Source organism: Chanodichthys erythropterus, chromosome 2 (assembly GCF_024489055.1).
Source record: "Chanodichthys erythropterus isolate Z2021 chromosome 2, ASM2448905v1, whole genome shotgun sequence".
Taxonomy (NCBI): domain Eukaryota; kingdom Metazoa; phylum Chordata; class Actinopteri; order Cypriniformes; family Xenocyprididae; genus Chanodichthys; species Chanodichthys erythropterus.
In genome coordinates, this window is record NC_090222.1 from 40,510,239 (window position 1) to 40,530,589 (window position 20,351).

General features: G+C 41.3%; 1 protein-coding gene across 1 annotated transcript in view; it reads left to right on the forward strand.

Moving 5' to 3' along the window:
• Nucleotides 1-17,632: 17,632 nt before the first annotated feature.
• LOC137029687 (uncharacterized) overlaps nt 17,633-20,351 on the forward strand; it is a 50,567-nt gene continuing 47,848 nt past the window's right edge. The window contains exon 1 of the mRNA XM_067399339.1: nt 17,633-18,093. Within this exon, the coding sequence (XP_067255440.1) occupies nt 17,633-18,093 (461 nt within the window). The remainder of the gene's footprint in view (nt 18,094-20,351) is intronic.

A 20,351-nucleotide genomic window follows, 5' to 3' on the forward strand; every position in this document is an offset into this window, starting at 1 on the left:
GTCCAGCCCTAAAACTTGTATAGTTTTTTGTCAGTGTTTATTTAAAAAGACCCAGTTATGCAGAATATAAGATGGTAAATATTTGACTGATCAGTTGTCAACACAATAGATACTTTATTTATCCCGTTGGGAAATTCACAATTTCCAGCAGTATACAACTGATATAACATACAGTAATACTAGAATATAACAATAATAAATATAATTTAAAATAAAATCCTGTGCAAATAAGATTTTATACTACCTCATGTACAATGTATAATCCAGTTCAAATCAATGACAAATGTCCATCTTAAGTGGAGTTAAAAAGCCGCATGGCATGAGGAATAAACGACCTTCTCAGTCTGTCTGTGGAGCAGGGTAATGACAGCAGCCTGTCACTAAAGCTGCTCCTCTGCCTTAATATGATCGTGTGCAATGGATGCCATGGATTGTCCATGATTGTCTGCGGTTACGCCCACTGAGTGGCAAAAAGAGTGAGTGGCAGCCCATTGGTGTTCAGCGTGAATGCCTCGAAAAAAAAAAAAAACATAACACAGCCAAAACAGAAAAGAGCTTTGCTTATCAGGTCATTTAAAGCCATTAACTCTCACTCTGACTGATTCCCTTACCAGTGCGCTGACTACTGAACTAGGGAGCTGATTGAGACGCACCCAGAGATTTAGTTTAGATTTATTTCTCTTTCTGTTAACTATTCTCATCTTATTATTCAAACACACAGGAAAAACTGAGACACTGTTGTAAATAGTCTCACACTATTATAAAGATGGTGTTAATGATACTGTAGACTGAAGACATTAGTTGTTGTTCCTGTTATTGTCCTCTAGATGGCAGTAGTACCAAATATACAAGTGGATGATAGCCAACGTTACAGGGGTAGAATAAAAGAGTATTAGAGAAGCTAAGCACGTTAAATTAGAGAGCTTTAGAAATAAAGAAGCTACACGCCAGTTCATACTTAAGTTCAGTAGTTTATTTAACAAACACCACAAACATGAAGAAACATTCAGAGTGAAGCATGAAGATACTGAGGAACAAACAGGCTGGTTTCATTCTCAAAGCTGAACTCATTCATTTGATCCGTAACATTAAATCCAATATCTACTTCTGAACTGAAACAAGGAAAACCATTCATACCTGATTAGCAGTAAATATTCGATGACTCAAATCATAAGTAAGTCAGAATCTCTGGACCTCTCACACGTCTGGGGTGCTTCTCAATATCCCTCCTCGTTTCCTCGCTCCTCCGTCCTCCATCCTATGACCCGGAAGCCCATCAAGCTCAGTCATCTTGTTGAAGGACATCGCAGTTCTCTAACTGCACCGCAAGGAGGCGAGGAACGAGGAGTGAGGAAGCTTCCTGAGGAGTCATGAGCGAGGAGACACAAGTGCATCCTGAACTGAAGTGCAAGGTCTTTCTCGTCTACAAACCTGACGCACGTATATTCTCCTCCTGTCACAATAATTTAAATGTATGCTTTACTTTTACAGTTTAAATGAACTTTATAGCTCATATATTTAAACGGGGCATCTTGCTTTATTAGTATTTATTATAATTTTTTTAAATAACCAAACTTTAACAACATATGGGTAGATCCCTCGAGTGCAGCTGTTGACGCTTTGAAGTGACGCTAAAGGGAGCGAGGATATCATTTCACTTGATTCAATTCCTCCATCCTCGCATCTTATCCTTGCGTCCTTCTCTCGCATCCTGAAGGAGTGAAGCTAAGACGCGAGGAAAGGAAACGAGGATAAGAATTGAATAGCACTGGTCACGATACAGAGCTCTGAACACCAGAACACAGGCACAGGAACAGTTTCTTTCCTCAGGCAATCTCTCTCATGAACAGTTAAAGCCCCCGCTGGCAATAAACATGAGCAATACAAAACGCTATTTATCAATATATTTATTTATGTAAAGCTGCTGTCCATAACTTTTTTTGTGTTCAAAATATACAAAAAACTATATAATGAGAATGTACAACATGAATCCATTTTTCATTATGGTACAGTTATAATAAGTGTTTTATATTTTGACTATTTTAGACCGGCTGGTAGGAACCGCTGCTGAGTTTCACAGTCACTGCGTGACTCGTCATAGAAACAGAGAGAAGTAGCTCCGGCTACAATGTTCTTCCGCAAGACACATGCAGTTCTGTTTATTAACCGCTAGAGCGCCAAAAGTTATGGATTGCAGCTTTAAAGAGGATGTCTAATGCTATTTCATGTATTCTGACTTATTAACACAGTTAGAGTTGGATTCTCATGCTAAATACACTCCTTCATGGTTCATATAAGTTTGGGAAAGTTTTTCGAGCATTGCTCTGAATGACATCATAAAGGGCAGAATTCTTCTCCCGGACGTGAGCGCGCACACATCAGCCAGAGAGAGAGCAAGAGCCGCTCATCAGCACGCTTCAGTCCATTGAGAGCAGGGGCGGTTTCTTCATTAGGGCGACGCACCACCAGAGTGTGAAAGGGACAGATTTTTTTCAATCACATTCAACCAAGGTTATGCTAGCTGTCACTGCTAGGTTGTTTGTTCTGCCTCTTTCTTCTGCTATAGTCCAATCAGTGTCAAGTGGAGTACCGCCTCTATTAGTTATGGATTTTAATTAAGAAAGATAAAATAAGAGAATTAAGAAATTATTATATTAATATATTACTTGAATGTTGTCTATATAGTCAATATAAAAATATATAGCCCATTGCGCGGGTTGTTGCCACTATAGCATTCAAATGAAGTTTGTTATTATAAATTTGATAACTTCATTTAATGATAAAAAAATAGGTAAGAACATTAAATATTAAAGGCCTAGAAGAAAACATTTATCCATCCGATCTCACAGCCTTTTGAACTGATCGTGTCTTTATTAATAATAATAATATGCCTATAAATCTAAATAAAATGATGAACAAAATTAAGTTTTTGTCTAGGTTATATCATTGAATGGATTCTTGTAAATATTCTTGTAACATAACCAATTAATAATAAATAAATTATTCACGGGCACGAGGGGCTACAAATGATAACAGATCCTAATTTAGCCTATTTTCACGGAATCTAGTCCTCAAGGTTATGATTATCGACACAATCCTCGACAGAAAGGCAAAGGGGGAGGTGTTGCTGTAATTTATAGTAATATATTCAGAACAATTCAAAAGAATTTCAAATATAATTCCTTTGAAGTGATGGTGCTTTATGTAACATTATGTAAGTTGACATTTGTGTTGGCTACTGTATACAGGCCACCAGGGCACCATACTGACTTTATCAAAGAATTTGCTGAGTTTCTATCAGAGTTAGTACTGGCTGCGGATAAAGTCCTTGTTGTTGGTGATTTTAATATCCATGTAGATAATAATAAAGACGCATTTGGATTGGCATTTGCAGACATTTTAAACTCTATTGGAGTTAGACAACACGTGTCAGGACCCACTCATTGTCGTAATCATACCCTAGATCTAATACTGTCGCATGGAATAGATATTGATGCTGTTGAAATTCTACAGCAGAGCAATGATATATCAGATCATTATTTAGTCTTGTGTATAATACAATTAGCAAAGGCTACAAAACCACCACCCAGCCATAAATATGGTAAAACCATCACATCTACCACTAAAGATTGCTTTATAAATAATCTCCCCGAGCAGTTTCATCGCCTTAGTATACCTGACAACTTAGAAGAACTCGATGCTGCAACAGAAACTATTGGCTCTCTCTTTTCCAGCACATTAGATGCAGTCGCTCCTTTACGCCTAAAGAAGATTAAGGAAACTAATCCAACACCGTGGTATGATGAGCACACTCGGGCTCTAAAACGAGCTGTTAGAAAAGCTGAACGTAGTTGGAAGAAAACAAAACTAGAAGTTTTTCGCCTTTCGTGGAAAGAAAAAATTATTGAGTACAGAACGGCTATAAGAAATGCTAGATCTACTTATTTTTTAAAATCTCTTAATAGAAAACAAACATAATCCTAGGTATTTATTTGACACAGTGGCTAAATTAACTAGAAACAGAGATTCAACTGCTGATGTTTCCATAGAGCACAGCAGTAATGACTTTATGAACTTCTTTACTTGCAAGATTGATAATATTAGAGAGAAAATTAAAAACATGCAACCGTCTACAGTTTCGCTTCAGACCGTGCTTTAGTGTCCCTGAGGTAAAACTAGAATCATTCGCCGCTATAGGAGAGGAAGAATTATCTAAACTTATCAAATCATCAAAATCAACGACATGTATGTTAGACCCAATGCCGACTAAACTACTGAAAGAAATGCTTCCAGAGGTCGTAGGTCCACTTCTTGATATAATTAATTCATCTTTAACACTAGGATACGTGCCTTTAAGCAGGCTATTATTAAACCTCTTATTAAAAAACCTCAACTAGATCCGAGAGATTTAGTAAATTACAGGCCAATCTCGAATCTACCTTTTCTGTCAAAGATACTAGAAAAGGCAGTTTCAACACAACTGTGCTACTTTTTAGCAAGAAATGGAATCTGTGAGGATTTCCAGTCAGGATTTAGACCATACCATAGCACTGAGACTGCTCTCGTTAGAGTTACAAACGATCTACTCCTATCATCCGATCGTGGCTGTATTTCTCTATTAGTGTTATTAGATCTCAGTGCTGCTTTTGACACTATCGATCATAACATTCTTTTAAAAAGACTTGAAAACTATATTGGCATTAGTGGAATTGCTTTGGCATGGTTCAAATCTTACTTATCTGACCGTTATCAGTCTGTAGTAGTTAATGAAGAGATGTCGTATCGATCACAGGTTCAATATGGAGTACCACAAGGCTCAGTACTAGGACCGTTGCTTTTCACTCTGTACATGCTGCCCTTAGGAGAGATAATTAGGAAGCATGGTGCACTCTTAGCCCGGATTTTATATTTACTTAAAAATATAATTACAATATACTTAAAATATTTAAATTTGGTTGCATTACTTATAAAATATAAGTATATTCTACTAATTTGTGGGTGTATTTGAATGTGTTAATAAATGTAAGTTAAATGCACTTAAAATTATGAAGTTTTTCTCCTGGCCACGCCTCCTACACACTGGTTTGCGGCAGGTAATGATGCCATTTTGTCGTGGTGTGTGTGAATTCAAGGAGCTGTTGATGAGCAGTTGGAACATTTGTTTTGGCTGTTCTACAGACATTTTTTTCATTTACCTTATAGTTTTTCACCAAAGGAGAAAATCACAATTTTTAAGTTACCATCATCGAGGGTCAGGGTTTGTTTTATTTGAGCTCTTGACCCTTGACTTTTTAATATTACATTTTGTTTGGGCAGTTTTAACTGCATTAAAACCAACCAGACAAGCAAAGATGATCAGGTGATGTTGGTTATGTTTTCACATAATCATTATTCGATCTGAATCACTGAACTCATTTAGAGCCCAATCTCTGAGTTAGATTTACATTATTGATTACAGCAGCACTGTGATTCTACAGCGGAGGATCAACTTCTACAAACCATTTTTTTTTTTTTTTAAAGTTGTCCTTATCACAAAAAAAAACAATATATATATCTATATAATATAGAAAAATTTAAATAGTGAGAATAAAGAAAATTAAGACAATTCAGCTCATAATTTATTCATGCAGCAATGCATGATGGGAGGCATGGATGAATTTTGATTGGTGGCAAGTTAACTTGCTTAGTACATTGAACTTAAATATACTAGTTGTAATAACTACAAAGTAATTAATATTACAAAACATTTTAAGTTAAATGAACTCGAATTATGAAGTTCACATTACTTAATCATTACTTAATTTTTTTAGGGCAACCAGTTTCCTCAAATTTTTTAAGTAAATTCAACTTATCCTGGCTAACAGTGTGTTAGTTTTCACTGCTACGCTGACGATACTCAGCTCTATATTTACGGCATATGCTCTCAATGACAAATGCGGAACAGTTGGTTCATGCATTCATGACCTCAAGACTAGATTATTGTAACGCTCTACTGGGTGGTTGTTCTGCTCGGCTTTTAAACAGACTACAGTTGGTCCAAAATGCGGCAGCTAGAGTTCTTACTAGAACCAGAAAGTATGACCATATTAGCCCAGTTCTGTCAACATTACATTGGCTCCCTATTAAACATCGTATAGATTTTAAAATCTTGCTACTTGCTTATAAAGCTCTAAATGGTTTAGCTCCCCAGTACCTAAGTGAGCTCTTAATGCATTATAGTCCTTCACGTTTATTGCGATCTCAGAATTCAGGCCAGCTGATAATACCCAGAATATCAAAATCAACTGAAGGCGGCAGATCCTTTTCCTATTTAGCACCTAAACTCTGGAACAATCTTCCTAGCATTGTTCGGGAAGCAGACACACTCTGTCAGTTTAAATCTAGACTAAAAACACATCTCTTTGCTCTTGCATACACATAACACATTATCAATACATTAACATTTTTCAAATCCGTTAAAGGATTGTTACGCTGCAATAATTAGGTCGGCCGGAACCGAGAACATTTCCTATAACACTAGATATACCTGTACATCAGAATAAGAATGGCATCTACGCTAATATCTGTCTCTCTGCTTATCCTGAGGTTTGCCGGGTGCTGGATCCAGGCCGTATCCAGATCAGATGGAGAACCTGTGTCTGGACCTGACTACAACGTAGCCCAGGAGACAATGGGCCTAAAGATCCAATTCTGGCTGCATCTATAATTCAGATTTTTAATCCCCGTATCCGCTTACATATATTTATATATAATCTATTTTTAATCTCTATAATAAAAATGTGTAATTCGGATTTTGATCTCCATATCCATTTACATATATTATATATATCTTCCAAGGGGTTTTTTCCCTCCTAGGACTTTTTTCCCAGTGTTAGCACGCTGGGTTTTTCTCCTAGGGGGTTTTTTCCACCCCTGGAAGTCAGCCGACATTGGCTTAATGTAGCACCATCTTGTATATGTTACATATTACCACGCTTGTTTGTACAGCTTATTTTTAACCACTTCCCTTTTTTCTGTGCTTCTAATATGTAAAGCTGCTTTGAAACAATTACCAATTGTAAAAGCGCTATATAAATAAATTTGACTTGACTTGACTTCTCTGCCCACCCTCTACACCAACAACTGCTACGAACGGCTGTGAGAAGTCAGGAAATGCGAGAACAGGCGGCTCACAGTCTATCAGTCCCTCCAGTATCTCTTGGTGCTTGTCCGTCCACACGATTGGCATCTGAGAAGGCACTCCCCTTTTCTTTCCTTTCCACTGTCAGTTCTTTGTCTCTTTGCACTGCTCTTCGTTTGTCTCAGTTTGTTTCAGCAGGTCTTACAAGGGTCCCGCGATTCTGGAGAAATCTTTTATATACTGTCGATAGTAGCTCAACAGGCCATGACTGCTCTCAGTTGCCCAACTGTACTAGGTCTCTTCACTTTCAGGTCTGTCACAGCAGCTGTAATGGCCGGATCCTTCTTACTCCCTTCTGCAGACACAATCCTCCCAAGGTACCGCACTTCATGCTTAATTAATTTACATTTAACTTTATTCCATACTGCCTCAAGCTTTGCAAGACTTTTCTCACATCCTCTACATGATTTTGAAAGGTGTTGCTGAAAACTAATGTGTCATCCAGATAGGCAACGCAGATGTTATCCCTTAGCTCATCCAGGCACTCCTCCATGCAGCGCTGAAAAGCCAAAGGAGCATTCATCAGGCCGAAAGGTATCCGGATCCACTCAGACAAGCCCCACGTTGTTACAAAGGCTGTTAATGGTCGAGTCTCCTTGGCCATGAAGCCCTGATGACACAATTTTCCTTGGTCAAGAAGTGAAAACCAGGAGTTCCCTCCCAAACTGTCCATTATGTCTTGTACACGGGGGATGGGTTGTCGATCAGGATGAGTTTTATGGTTTAACTGTCTGTAATCGATACACAGACGTAAGATGCCATCTTTTTTCGGACGCATACAACAGGTGAGGCATATGGTGAGTTTGATTTCTGCACCCATCCTTGTGCAATGAGATCATGCAGGTAGTTTTTCATTTCTTGGTAGAGGGGTTTAGGCACTGACTGGTAAGTGTGTGCAACGGGAGTCACACTTACAAATGTCTTTCACATTAGCAATCAGTAATCAACATATATACCCAGTCAGCATGAGTGAAAGCATATATATATATATATATATATATATATATATATATATATATATATATATATATATATATATATAGACACAGTTGACTCACACATATGCCTCGACAGGTTTACAGCATCCCTCCATCACCCCGTCTCCTCACACTTCCCTGGTTACTTTCCTAACCAGAATATGGGTTCAGGCCAAATACCGAGCTCGGAGACCTCTCTTCGGACAGCACGCCAAATACGCATACTATTTACTGTCTGATTATTTGTAAGTGTGAACTCGTGAAATGCGGATAGCGGGTGAACACAGACTGAATTTTAGGCGGGAGCGGGAGCGGGTGCGTCCGGAATAATATTTTGAAAAAAAAACAGTCCTGCGCAGACCTCTAATCTGGCCGTCTGGTGCAGTTATAACAACCTGGAGCTGAACTCACTCAAAACAGTGCAGATGATAGTGGACTTCAGGAGAAACACTCCAGCATTATTCCCACTCTTCATCATGGACAGCACTGGAGTTATTCAGGTTCCTGGGCTCCACCATCTCTCAGGACCTGAAGTGGGAGTTACACATAGACTCCAGCTGAAAAAGTCCCAGCAGAGACTGTACTTCCTTCTCCAGCTGAGGAAGTTCAACCTGAAACAGTTCTACTCTGCAGTGTCGACAGAACCGGCTAATATGGGCACACTTCCTGGATCTAGTAAGAACTCAACACAGACAAACATTATACATGTGATTTACTGGCTTTGGAGTCAAAATGGACTCTGCAGTGGTTTTTCCTTTTATTTTATCTGTTCAAACATCAGAGTGACTCGTTTGATCTGTCGGTGGATAAACAGCGTCTGCTGGATGTTTGTGGTTGATGCTCGTGTCAGCAGTTTGTGGCTGAAGCATTACTTCATTATCTCTCCTGCTAATAAGATCACAATCTTCACTCCACACAAAACATCTTTACACTGAAATAAAGTGAATCCATCAACAGTCAAATAAGAGTCACAGATCAAATATGATTGACAGATCACAGCACTAAATAACACACCAGTAGATTCAGATATCTAGTCCAATATTTCACTCTTCTGCCAGAATTCATTTGAAAATGTAAAATCAGCAGAAGCTTGTTGATTTTCGTGATGTTAAAGGAGACGGATGAGTGAGCGGAAACTAACTGAGGATGGAGGAGGATTCACACACAACCAGATAAATATCACAGTTCAGTGTGTTTCAGATCAATCTGAGGGTTTTCAGACATTTAAAGAGTTACTATTGTGGGCTTTTCAGTGAACCGATGAAGAAAATGTTTCTCAAGTTAGTTTTGCTCTGTTTGTGGCGTCTGGATGGTGAGTTTCAAATGTGTTTTTATGGCTTCAGTTTAGGGATGCACGATTATGACAAATAACTGTCGATTATTCCCTTGAAACTGCGTAATTGCGATTATTAATTAAGATTATCACAGTTTACATTGAATGATATTTTGAATAGCTCTATTGTTTGAAGCAATAATCATGTTTTGATTGGTCTGCTCAAAGTTGCGCTGGATTTTCTCCTCAGCGTAAGGTCGAGAGGTCCATCTATCCCTCTTTTCCCTTTATCCCTATGTTTGTAGAGTTAGTTCGTGGAGTAAATATATAGGATGTGGTGTTGTCATGGTACTGCAATTTCTAACTTCAATATGATATCTTGAAAAGAACCGATATTCGATACCATTTTCAATACCATGGGGAAAAAAACAATGTATATACTGTCATATAGATATTTTTAATATATATATTTTTTTGTCCATCTATTGAAAGTCTAGGCAATCAAAAGTTTCTTCTGAAGATATTTATATGAGATTTTTATGCTTAATATGATAAAACTTAAGCTTTTTTCATATATATACGTTGATCAGATACCATTACAATTATCTCAAATATTTGCTGTTTTTACAATGGGGTAATTTTGTTACACACAGCACAAGGAAGCTTGATTTCAAATGGTAAATTGAATTTAAAAAAGACAAGTAAACAGTAACAAAATAAGAACAAATCAAATTACTAACAATAGCACAAATAAATACAATAGAATAAAGATAGAAATTAAATAGACTGCTTTCTTTTTTCAGGTAGGTCTAACAGTAGTAATCAGGTAAGAAATTGAATAAATAAAAAAAGTTGCGTAGCGTCTGGATATGCACATATGGTCTTATTATGGGCTTAACCCCAAAGTATACTTCGGGCATCTGAAGCACCATCCGCATTACGAAATGTTCGTCATTAGGAGGGTTTGCGGACTCCCCGTCCACGTGCAGCCCAATTGTTGTGATGGCACGAACAGTGTGTGTGCTGAAAACAGCTTATGCGAGAGTGAACTGAGTGCTTGAAAACAAAAGTCCACTAGTGCGCAGTGTATGAGGTGTCGTTTCTCTATTTACGATGCTAACTAAGCAATCAGTCGTGTCCATCGTTGCTTACCTTGCCGTGACAAATGACGTGTGATAAGAAGCGTGACACTTTCGTCGCCCCTCTTCTCGTGTGAGAAGCTACGTGACGTCTGCGCCGTGACGTCTGAAGTAAGTTTTGCCAGTTGTTATTTTGTAAATTGTCTGAAGTTCTGTAAATTAGTGTTTTTGCTTTGTTCTGAGCAAAAAGAAAACACATTTAATGCACCTCAAAATCGCTGAATATTTCTCCATTCCTAATTTTGTTTAAATATGTTGACGAAAACATGACCTTACGTACACTATTAGCCAATCAACTGACATTAAAATATGTGCTATTGCTTAACTTGAAAAAGCCTGGGCTTAATGTCCTAAAATGACAACCAGAGACAACTAATCAGGAGTGTGGAGAACAGGAGGATCATGGGATTTGGAGTCCGGGAGACAAGGGATCCGTGACAATTGTAAGCTATATACCGGAAGAAAGAAATGCACATGCAGAACAAACTGTCATAGGCTATTAGTTAAGACAGCATATAAAAATAATTATTCTTGGGATAAGCATTTCTCATATGTCAATGTACAGTAAAATTATATTGTCAGAACATGGTTAAAGAAATTTAATGGTTATAGTTCAAAAGTATAAGTATGGAAACAGATAAGCTTAAAAATAAGGAAAATAAGCTTAATATATTCCTTATCCTGTGGCTCTCTCTATTGGACAACATTTTCAGGCGAACCTCTTTCAGATGAAATGCTGATCGTTAAGAAATTGCTGTTAGCTTCCCGAGCATCAGTAACTGTATTTGGCTTCGATGAGTCTGAGACTCCCGGCCTGAGATTGTGTCCCAGACGGCAATACATTTTCGTGAATTTGTAAATATTCATGGCTTAAACAGCTGGAAAATTGACTGTACTGCAGTTGTGGATGTTTTTCCCAGGCAGGGTTATTATAGTTAACTAAGAAAAAATAAAACTAGCTATTAAACATTTATGCTAATCGAAATAAACCTGAATATAAGAAAAAAAATATTCGTTAAAAAAAACTTAAACTAAACGAAAACTAAATGTTGCCTTTGCCATTTCGTTTCCTCCCCTGACTTTCAACCGACGAGATCATTATCTTTTCATTAACCGACAAGGTAAAATAAAATTAGAATTAAACGAAATTACAATGAATACTGTGTCTGTGACCCATTAATAAAATCCCAGGGGTTTAATTAGTTTTAGCCTACATGAACAAATAGCAGAATAAACAACAGAACATGAGGATTCATCATCATCATTGGGCAGCAGCGCTTCTGAATGGAGAAATCCTATAAAAGGAATAAATATGCGCGAAATTTATTTCACCTAAATAATAAACATATTAACAAAATGAAAGGAACAATCTGTGACAAGTAAGTTATTTGAGTTTCGGTTCATTTTTGAGAAGTCCACATAAAGGAAATTCTTTTTGCTTTCTTTATTTTACAGGCATTTTTTTCTTGTAAAATAATAGGCCTATTTAACCCTTCACAGATTCGAAATGTTACATAAATGTGACCATAAATGTCTGAGTATTTTATTTTTTTCTCGCTTTTATAAGAAAATGTAAGTGATCGCGTCGGCGCCTCACGCACACACAACATTATTTATTTTTTTATGACTGAGCACTGTTCTTTATTCACTTACCCAGCAACATCACCTAAAATATAACTAAAGCTTAAATATAATAATTCAATTTATTGCATTAGACAAATCGAATGCAAGCACATGAGAACAAATAAATAAGTCTAGGCCTACTAATAATAATTAATGCAACACATCTAAAACGAGCGTGTATAACCATGCAATATATTTGTTTATTTCGTTGTGCTAACCTTAATGTTTTTTATGCTATTGCAGCACTTTTACTGTCACGAATACAGCTCCTCCGGTGCATCCTCCGGGCCACCGGAGGGAGCCCTCCCCGGAATACTGATTCACACCCATCTGGACTCCATTTCCCATAGGCCCGCATTCCTGGGACTGATTACATCACACCTGCACCATATCACACCACACTATTTAAGATGCACACACACACACAGCTACGTGAAGTCTTGATTTGCTTTTAGTAGTCATTTCTGAGCGTTTTCTTGTGGACTGATTTCTTGCTACGACTTGGATTGTTTATCTCTGCTGAACCCTCGCTGCCTACCCCGAACTCTGCCTGTTTACCGACTCTGAACTTTCTCGCCGCCTGCCTCGATCCCTGCCTGTGACACGACCCTGCATCTAGCCGCCAGCCCCGACCTTCTGCCTATCCCTGGTTACGAGATTGTCTTGCCCTTATCTGTTTACTTCTGCCTTTTAAATAAAACTGCAAATGGATCCGCACTCTCAAGACTCATTACAGAAGACTTCGCCGTCAAGCGATCCAGCAGCACTGGCCCAGATATCCACTGTGTTAACCGCTCAAGCCAGCCAGCTCGCCATGCACCATCACCAGCTCTCACGCCTTACTTCACTCACTGAGGAACTGGTGAAGACGCTTCAAGGCCTCCGGCTCAATCCGCCGGAATCCCCAGGAACGCCGGCCGCTGCAGCCACTGCAACGCCTCAGTCCCCGCCAGCCGCCCCGAATCCTCAACTGGCCCTCCCCGAGAAGTTCGACGGGACACCAAATAAATGTAAGGGGTTCCTGTTACAATGCTCTCTATACGTGAATCAACAGCCATCCATGTACCCCACAGATATAAGTCGCATTTCGTTTGTTTGCTCTCTGCTGACGGGGAAGGCTCTGGATTGGGCCACCGCCATTTGGCGAGATGACGGCCTGGCATTTCCCTCATTTGCAAATTTTCTACTACGATTCAGAGAGGTGTTTGAACACACAGAGGGGGGCCAAAGACCGGGCGATCAACTGCTTTCACTGTCTCAGGGCAAAGATACCGCGGCCGAATACACCCTGAAATTCCGCACGCTAGCCGCACAGACCAATTGGGTAGAGGACACCCTGAAACTGTTATTTCGCCGGGGCTTAACAATGGAATTACAAGCAGAATTGGCATGCCGAGATGAGGGCAGCAATCTGAACTCTTTCATAGACCTGGCGTTACACATCGACAATCTGCTGCGCACTCGTCGGCCTGGTCGCAGTCCTGGGCCCAGCAACGCAGCCCCTGAACCTATGCAGCTCCTATCCAACCCAAGGAAAGAGAAAGAAGACGCCAGCTGCACTTGTGCTTCTACTGCGGTCAATCTGGGCACATCAAGAGTAACTGTCCGGTCCGTCCACCACTTCCTAGCTCCAGAGCGGTGAGTTCTCTTCCACTCTCCAACTATTCTTGCAACTGTTTAAAAATCCCCGCTCAACTTTTTATTAAAGACCAAAGTATCACCACTCATGCTCTACTGGACTCTGGAGCGGCAGGAAATTTCATGTCTGCCACTTTTGCTAAAGAACACAACATCCCACTAACCGCCTGTCATTCCTTGTTAACAGTGGAAGCGCTAGATGGGAAGCCCATCGGAGAGGGGAGAATCACCAACATCACCCTTGAACTCAAGTTACAAATCGGTGCCCTTCATCAGGAAACCATCTGCTTCTACGTAATTCATGCACCTCAGATTTCCATCATTCTTGGTCTTCCCTGGCTTCGCTCACACAATCCACACTTGTCATGGAGAGAGGGAGAAATACTACACTGGGGTGAACACTGCCACACACGCTGTCTCCAATCAGTCTGTCTGATGCCCCTACGGTCCATGGAGATCAACACGGAGAAACCGAACATTCCCGCTGAATACTCCGACCTCGCAGTGGCTTTTAGCAAGGAAAGATCCACTGAACTACCTCCTCACAGGCCCGGTGACTGCGCCATCGATCTTCTTCCTGGTACAACACCCCCCAAAGGTCGAATCTTTCCCCTCTCTCAACCGGAAACCACAGCTATGAAAACCTACATTGAAGAAGAGCTAGCCAAGGGATTCATCCGACCATCTACGTCACCAGCGTCCGCTGGGTTCTTCTTTGTTAAAAAAAAGGACGGGGGTCTGAGGCCGTGCATCGACTACAGGGGGCTGAATGATATCACGGTAAAATTTCGCTATCCGCTTCCTCTGGTACCAGCAGCACTTGAACAGTTGAGGCAGGCCAGGTACTTCACCAAGCTAGATCTCCGGTGCGCTTATAATCTCATCCACATCCGGGAGGGGGATGAGTGGAAAACGGCCTTTTCAACAACCACTGGCCACTATGAGACCCTCGTGATGCCGTTCGGTCTGTCCAATAGTCCAGCTGTGTTCCAGTCCTATATCAACGACGTATTTAGGGATATGCTAAACCGATGGGTCGTCGTATATATTGATGACATCTTGATATACTCTAGCTCCCTTGAAGACCACATCCAGCATGTGAGAACTGTGTTACAGAGACTGATCGAGCACCAATTGTATGCCAAGGCCAAAAAATGCGAATTTCATCAGACGTCCACTGCGTTCCTGGGGTATATCATCAGCAGAGATGGGGTAGCTATGGACGACTGCAAAGTAAGGGCGGTGCTGGATTGGCCAAAACCACATACACTCAAAGAGTTGCAACGATTCCTGGGCTTTGCTAATTTCTACAAGCGATTCATCAGAAACTTCAGCTGTGTAGCTTCACCACTAACATCCATGACTAAACGCTCATCCACTTGCCTACACTGGTCCCCTGAAGCAAACAGAGCTTTTCAAGAGCTGAAAGACCGATTCACCTCTGCGCCCATCCTTCGTCACCCCGACCCAGAGCGGCCGTTCATTGTGGAGGTGGACGCCTCCAACACAGGTATTGGCGCTATTCTATCCCAACGCCAGGGCGACCCCGAGAAAATGTACCCATGCGCCTTCTTCTCTCGCAAACTATCGTCTGCTGAACAAAATTACGATGTAGGAGATCGGGAACTGCTGGCCATGAAGGCCGCCCTCGAAGAGTGGCGGCATTAGTTGGAGGGAGCGCAACACCCGTTCACCGTGTTCACGGACCATAAAAATCTGGAATACCTACGATCAGCCAAACGACTAAATCCACACCAAGCTCGTTGGGCTATGTTCTTCACTCGATTTGATTTCAAAGTCACATACCAACCCGGGTCCAAAAACACCAAAGCGGATGCATTGTCTCGTCAGAATGAGGGTCCCGAACCGAATAAAAGCGAAGAACACATCATCCCTGAATCACTCCTTCTTGCCCCCGTCCAATGGGACATCATGACAGAACTGACCCAGGCCAATGAACAGACACCTCCACCACCTGCCTGCCCGCTCAACCGCACTTACGTTCCAGTTCACCTCCGGGACAGGGTGTTACATCAGGTGCATGACTCACCCAGTTCGGGGCATCCCGGCATCACAGCCACGCTCAACCTCTTGCAGAATCGTTTCTGGTGGGAGACCATGTCCCGGGACGTCACTCAGTTCATCCATCATTGCACCGCCTGTCAAACCTCCAAGCCGACCCATCAATTACCCGCTGGACTACTTCAGCCATTACCTATCCCTCAGCGGCCCTGGTCACACATCGCCATAGACTTTATCACTGATCTCCCTTCCTCGCAGGGTAATACCACTATTCTGACAGTAATTGACCGGTTCTCCAAGGCGTGCCGACTGATACCACTCCCCAAACTGCCCACAGCTTTTGAAACTGCTGAGGTACTCTGTAATTATGTGTTCCGTCTGTTTGGCTTACCCGATGACATTGTGTCCGACAGAGGGCCCCAGTTCACCTCCCGGGTATGGGCCGCTTTCTTCAAGCAGTTAAATGTCAATATCAGTCTTACGTCAGGCTACCATCCAGAATCCAACGGCCAGACCGAACGAATGAATCAGAAACTCACTCGATTCCTTCGCACCTACTGTCATCACCAACAAACAGACTGGAGCCGTTACCTCATGTGGGCTGAATACGCGCAGAATTCCTTGCAAAAACCTTCCACTGGCATCACTCCGTTCCAATGTGTCCTGGGATACCAACCACCCTTGTTTCCATGGTCAGGCGAACCCGCAGTCAGCGCGTGGATGCAGAGAAGTGAGGAAACTTGGGACGCGGCACACCAACATCTCCAACGTGCCGTTAGGAGGCATGAAATCCAAGCCAACCGACGACGACGACCCCAACCTCGGTACGCTGAGGGTCAGTGGGTATGGCTATCCACCCAAGATCTCCGGTTGAGACTTCCATGCAGAAAACTCAGTCCCAGGTATGTCGGGCCTTTCCAAATTGTGAAACATCTCTCCAGTATCCTTTCGTTTAAACTTATCTGCTAATTACCGTGTTTCTCCCACTTTTCATGTTTCGCTGCTGAAACCCTCCGGGGACCCGCAAGGAAATCCGGAGGAGCCTCAGGAACCACAACCCCCACCGCTGCTGATAGAGGGCGAGGAGGCCTATCGTGTTCGAGAGCTGCTCGATTCAAGGCGCCGGGGCCCGAGGCTTCAATACCTGGTTGACTGGGAGGGGTACGGTCCAGAGGAGCGATCCTGGGTCAACGCGAATGATATTCTAGACCCCAACCTCTTGGAAGAGTTCCATCGGACTCATCCGGAGAGACCGGCCCCACGACCTCATGGTAGACCCCGGCGTCCGCCTCCTCACGTCTGGAGCCGCTCGCAGGGTGGGGGCTCTGTCACGAATACAGCTCCTCCGGTGCATCCTCCGGGCCACCGGAGGGAGCCCTCCCCGGAATACGGATTCACACCCATCTGGACTCCATTTCCCATAGGCCCACATTCCTGGGACTGATTACATCACACCTGCACCATATCACACCACACTATTTAAGATGCACACACACACACAGCTACGCAAAGTCTTGATTTGCTTTTAGTAGTCATTTCTGAGCGTTTTCTTGTGGACTGATTTCTTGCTACGACTTGGATTGTTTATCTCTGCTGAACCCTCGCTGCCTACCCCGAACTCTGCCTGTTTACCGACTCTGAACTTTCTCGCCGCCTGCCTCGATCCCTGCCTGTGACACGACCCTGCATCTAGCCGCCAGCCCCGACCTTCTGCCTATCCCTGGTTACGAGATTGTCTTGCCCTTATCTGTTTACTTCTGCCTTTTAAATAAAACTGCAAATGGATCCGCACTCTCAAGACTCATTACAGAAGACTTCGCCGTCAAGCGATCCAGCAGCACTGGCCCAGATATCCACTGTGTTAACCGCTCAAGCCAGCCAGCTCGCCATGCACCATCACCAGCTCTCACGCCTTACTTCACTCACTGAGGAACTGGTGAAGACGCTTCAAGGCCTCCGGCTCAATCCGCCGGAATCCCCAGGAACGCCGGCCGCTGCAGCCACTGCAACGCCTCAGTCCCCGCCAGCCGCCCCGAATCCTCGACTGGCCCTCCCCGAGAAGTTCGACGGGACACCAAATAAATGTAAGGGGTTCCTGTTACAATGCTCTCTATACGTGAATCAACAGCCATCCATGTACCCCATAGATATAAGTCGCATTTCGTTTGTTTGCTCTCTGCTGACGGGGAAGGCTCTGGATTGGGCCACCGCCATTTGGCGAGATGACGGCTGGAATGGCCGGTGTGTCCTTTAAACGGAGAAAAGTGTCCGGAGGAATGGCCAAGCTTCATTCAGAGAGACAGATTTGTAATGCTTCCTACATTTATGAACATTTACACCTTAATGAAAGCTTCCTTTGGACAAAATGAGAATAAAGCTAAAATATTATTATCAATGTTATCCACATTATCCAGACGCTAGTCCACACGTACGTTATCCAGACGCAAAGTAAAAAATATACTTTCTCAACTACCAGAGGTGTCAAATAACGAAGTAGAAATACTTCAAAACGACATTGTACTTCAACAAAAATACTTAATAATAATGTACTAAATCTAACTTGTATAGCCTAAATATTACAGTAATATAGAAAAATACTATACATACATTTATAAGTAAAATCAAACTCCGAGCCTCCTGTACCTATTCTGTGACGACAAACAACTTCACTGTGCAAAGGATCATGGGGGTCCGAAGTGTCCATCAGTTATACCCTTTGAAATCCTTCATTCCGAAGGGCCCTTTAAAGTGGCCAGTTTTGAACACTTTGGTTTGGAACGACCCTTCAGTATGGCGGCCATGATTGTTTTCACTCCGAATTGCCCGGAAAAACGCGCGCTTTTTGTTATCATAACAAAAATGGGCGTAGAATACGTGGATTTTGAGTCAGACAAAACGCTCGTTATGAACGTTTAAACAGGTAAACCAAACAGGCAGTGCAAACGTGTGTTTGAAGTGTCCATCAGGCGAAGAGAACTCTTTCCTTAAAGTTCTCAAAAGTGCATGTCGAAAGCGTGTGCTCACTCTTTAGGGCTTTGAGTCTGTTATGTTTTTGTCCGCTATAGGTTTAGGACAGTTATCATTAAACTCAACCAAAACAACATGGAATTATCGAGGATAAATTTGGCAGATGATTAATGGTAATGAATAATGGTTGATTTATAATACAGTATAATTAATATGAAATATGCATATGAAAACGTAAAACTATTATTTAAAATAGCCGTGGGGGATGACAGTGGATATACCTTTTGTAAGGAGCCAAAAAAATACTACACCACATGTATGATCATCTTGGCTATATATTACGGTGGTGTATTGCCTCATACATAATATTTTTTCCCCTCAATTATGTCGTTAAAATGACATTTTGTTGGCATATATGACGTGATTGTATAGGCTATCTTTATCTGATCAATAATAGAGAATTTATCATGCCTTTATCACTCTTCCGCACTCGAAAAAACAGAAGCAAATATAGTGTAAAATACCATTCGATGCCTGTATCGATGGCAGTGCCCACAGAGTAATGAACACAATATTGTTTTATAGGCGTAGCCTATGCAGTTTCTAATAGCCTAATAAAGCACAATTTTATTATTTAGCATTACTTAAATTCTAGAAAATAACTCGCACTTGATTATGCCACATGCACCAAGTCAGAATTAAGTTTTTGAGAGAAAAATATTATCATTGCTGTTTCAGTCGCATTTTCTTATAGGCCTATTCCAAAATAATTTAGCTAAAATACCAAATACCGGTAAACAGGCCTGGCGCTACGGATACAACAATAATGCTATATTGTCATAGACCTATTTATCAAAATAAAACTGATGAATGAAAGTGGAGACAATAGCCTACCTCAAAAAAGGTCAACATTACTTTTCCAACATTTGTGTCATTATTCTTAAAAGTAGCATAATGGAAATTATGTTTGCAGCTGTAGGTTTATTGGCCTCGATGATTCTGAGACTCCCGGTCAGAGATTGTGTCTTAGACAGGATTAAATAATTCGTGAATATTTGGAAATATTCGTGGCTTAAACAGCTGGAAAAATTCTGGTATACTGCAGTTCTGTGGATGTTTTTCCTAGACAAGGTTATTAGCCTATAGTTAACTAAAAAAACTATTCAAAACATTTATGCTAATCGAAATAAACCTGAAATATAAGAAAATATAGCCTAAATATTAAGTCAAGTCAAGTCAAATTTATTTATATAGCGCTTTTACAATTGGTAATTGTTTCAAAGCAGCTTTACATATTAGAAGCACAGAAAAAAAGGGAAGTGGTTAAAACTGTACAAACAAGCGTGGTAATATGTAACATATACAAGATGGTGCTACATTAAGCCAATGTCGGCTGACTTCCAGGGGTGGAAAAAACCCCCTAGGAGAAAAACCCAGCGTGCTAGCACTGGGAAAAAAGTCCTAGGAGGGAAAAAAACCCTTGGAAGATATATATATGTAAATGTATATGGAGATCAAAATCTGAATTGTAC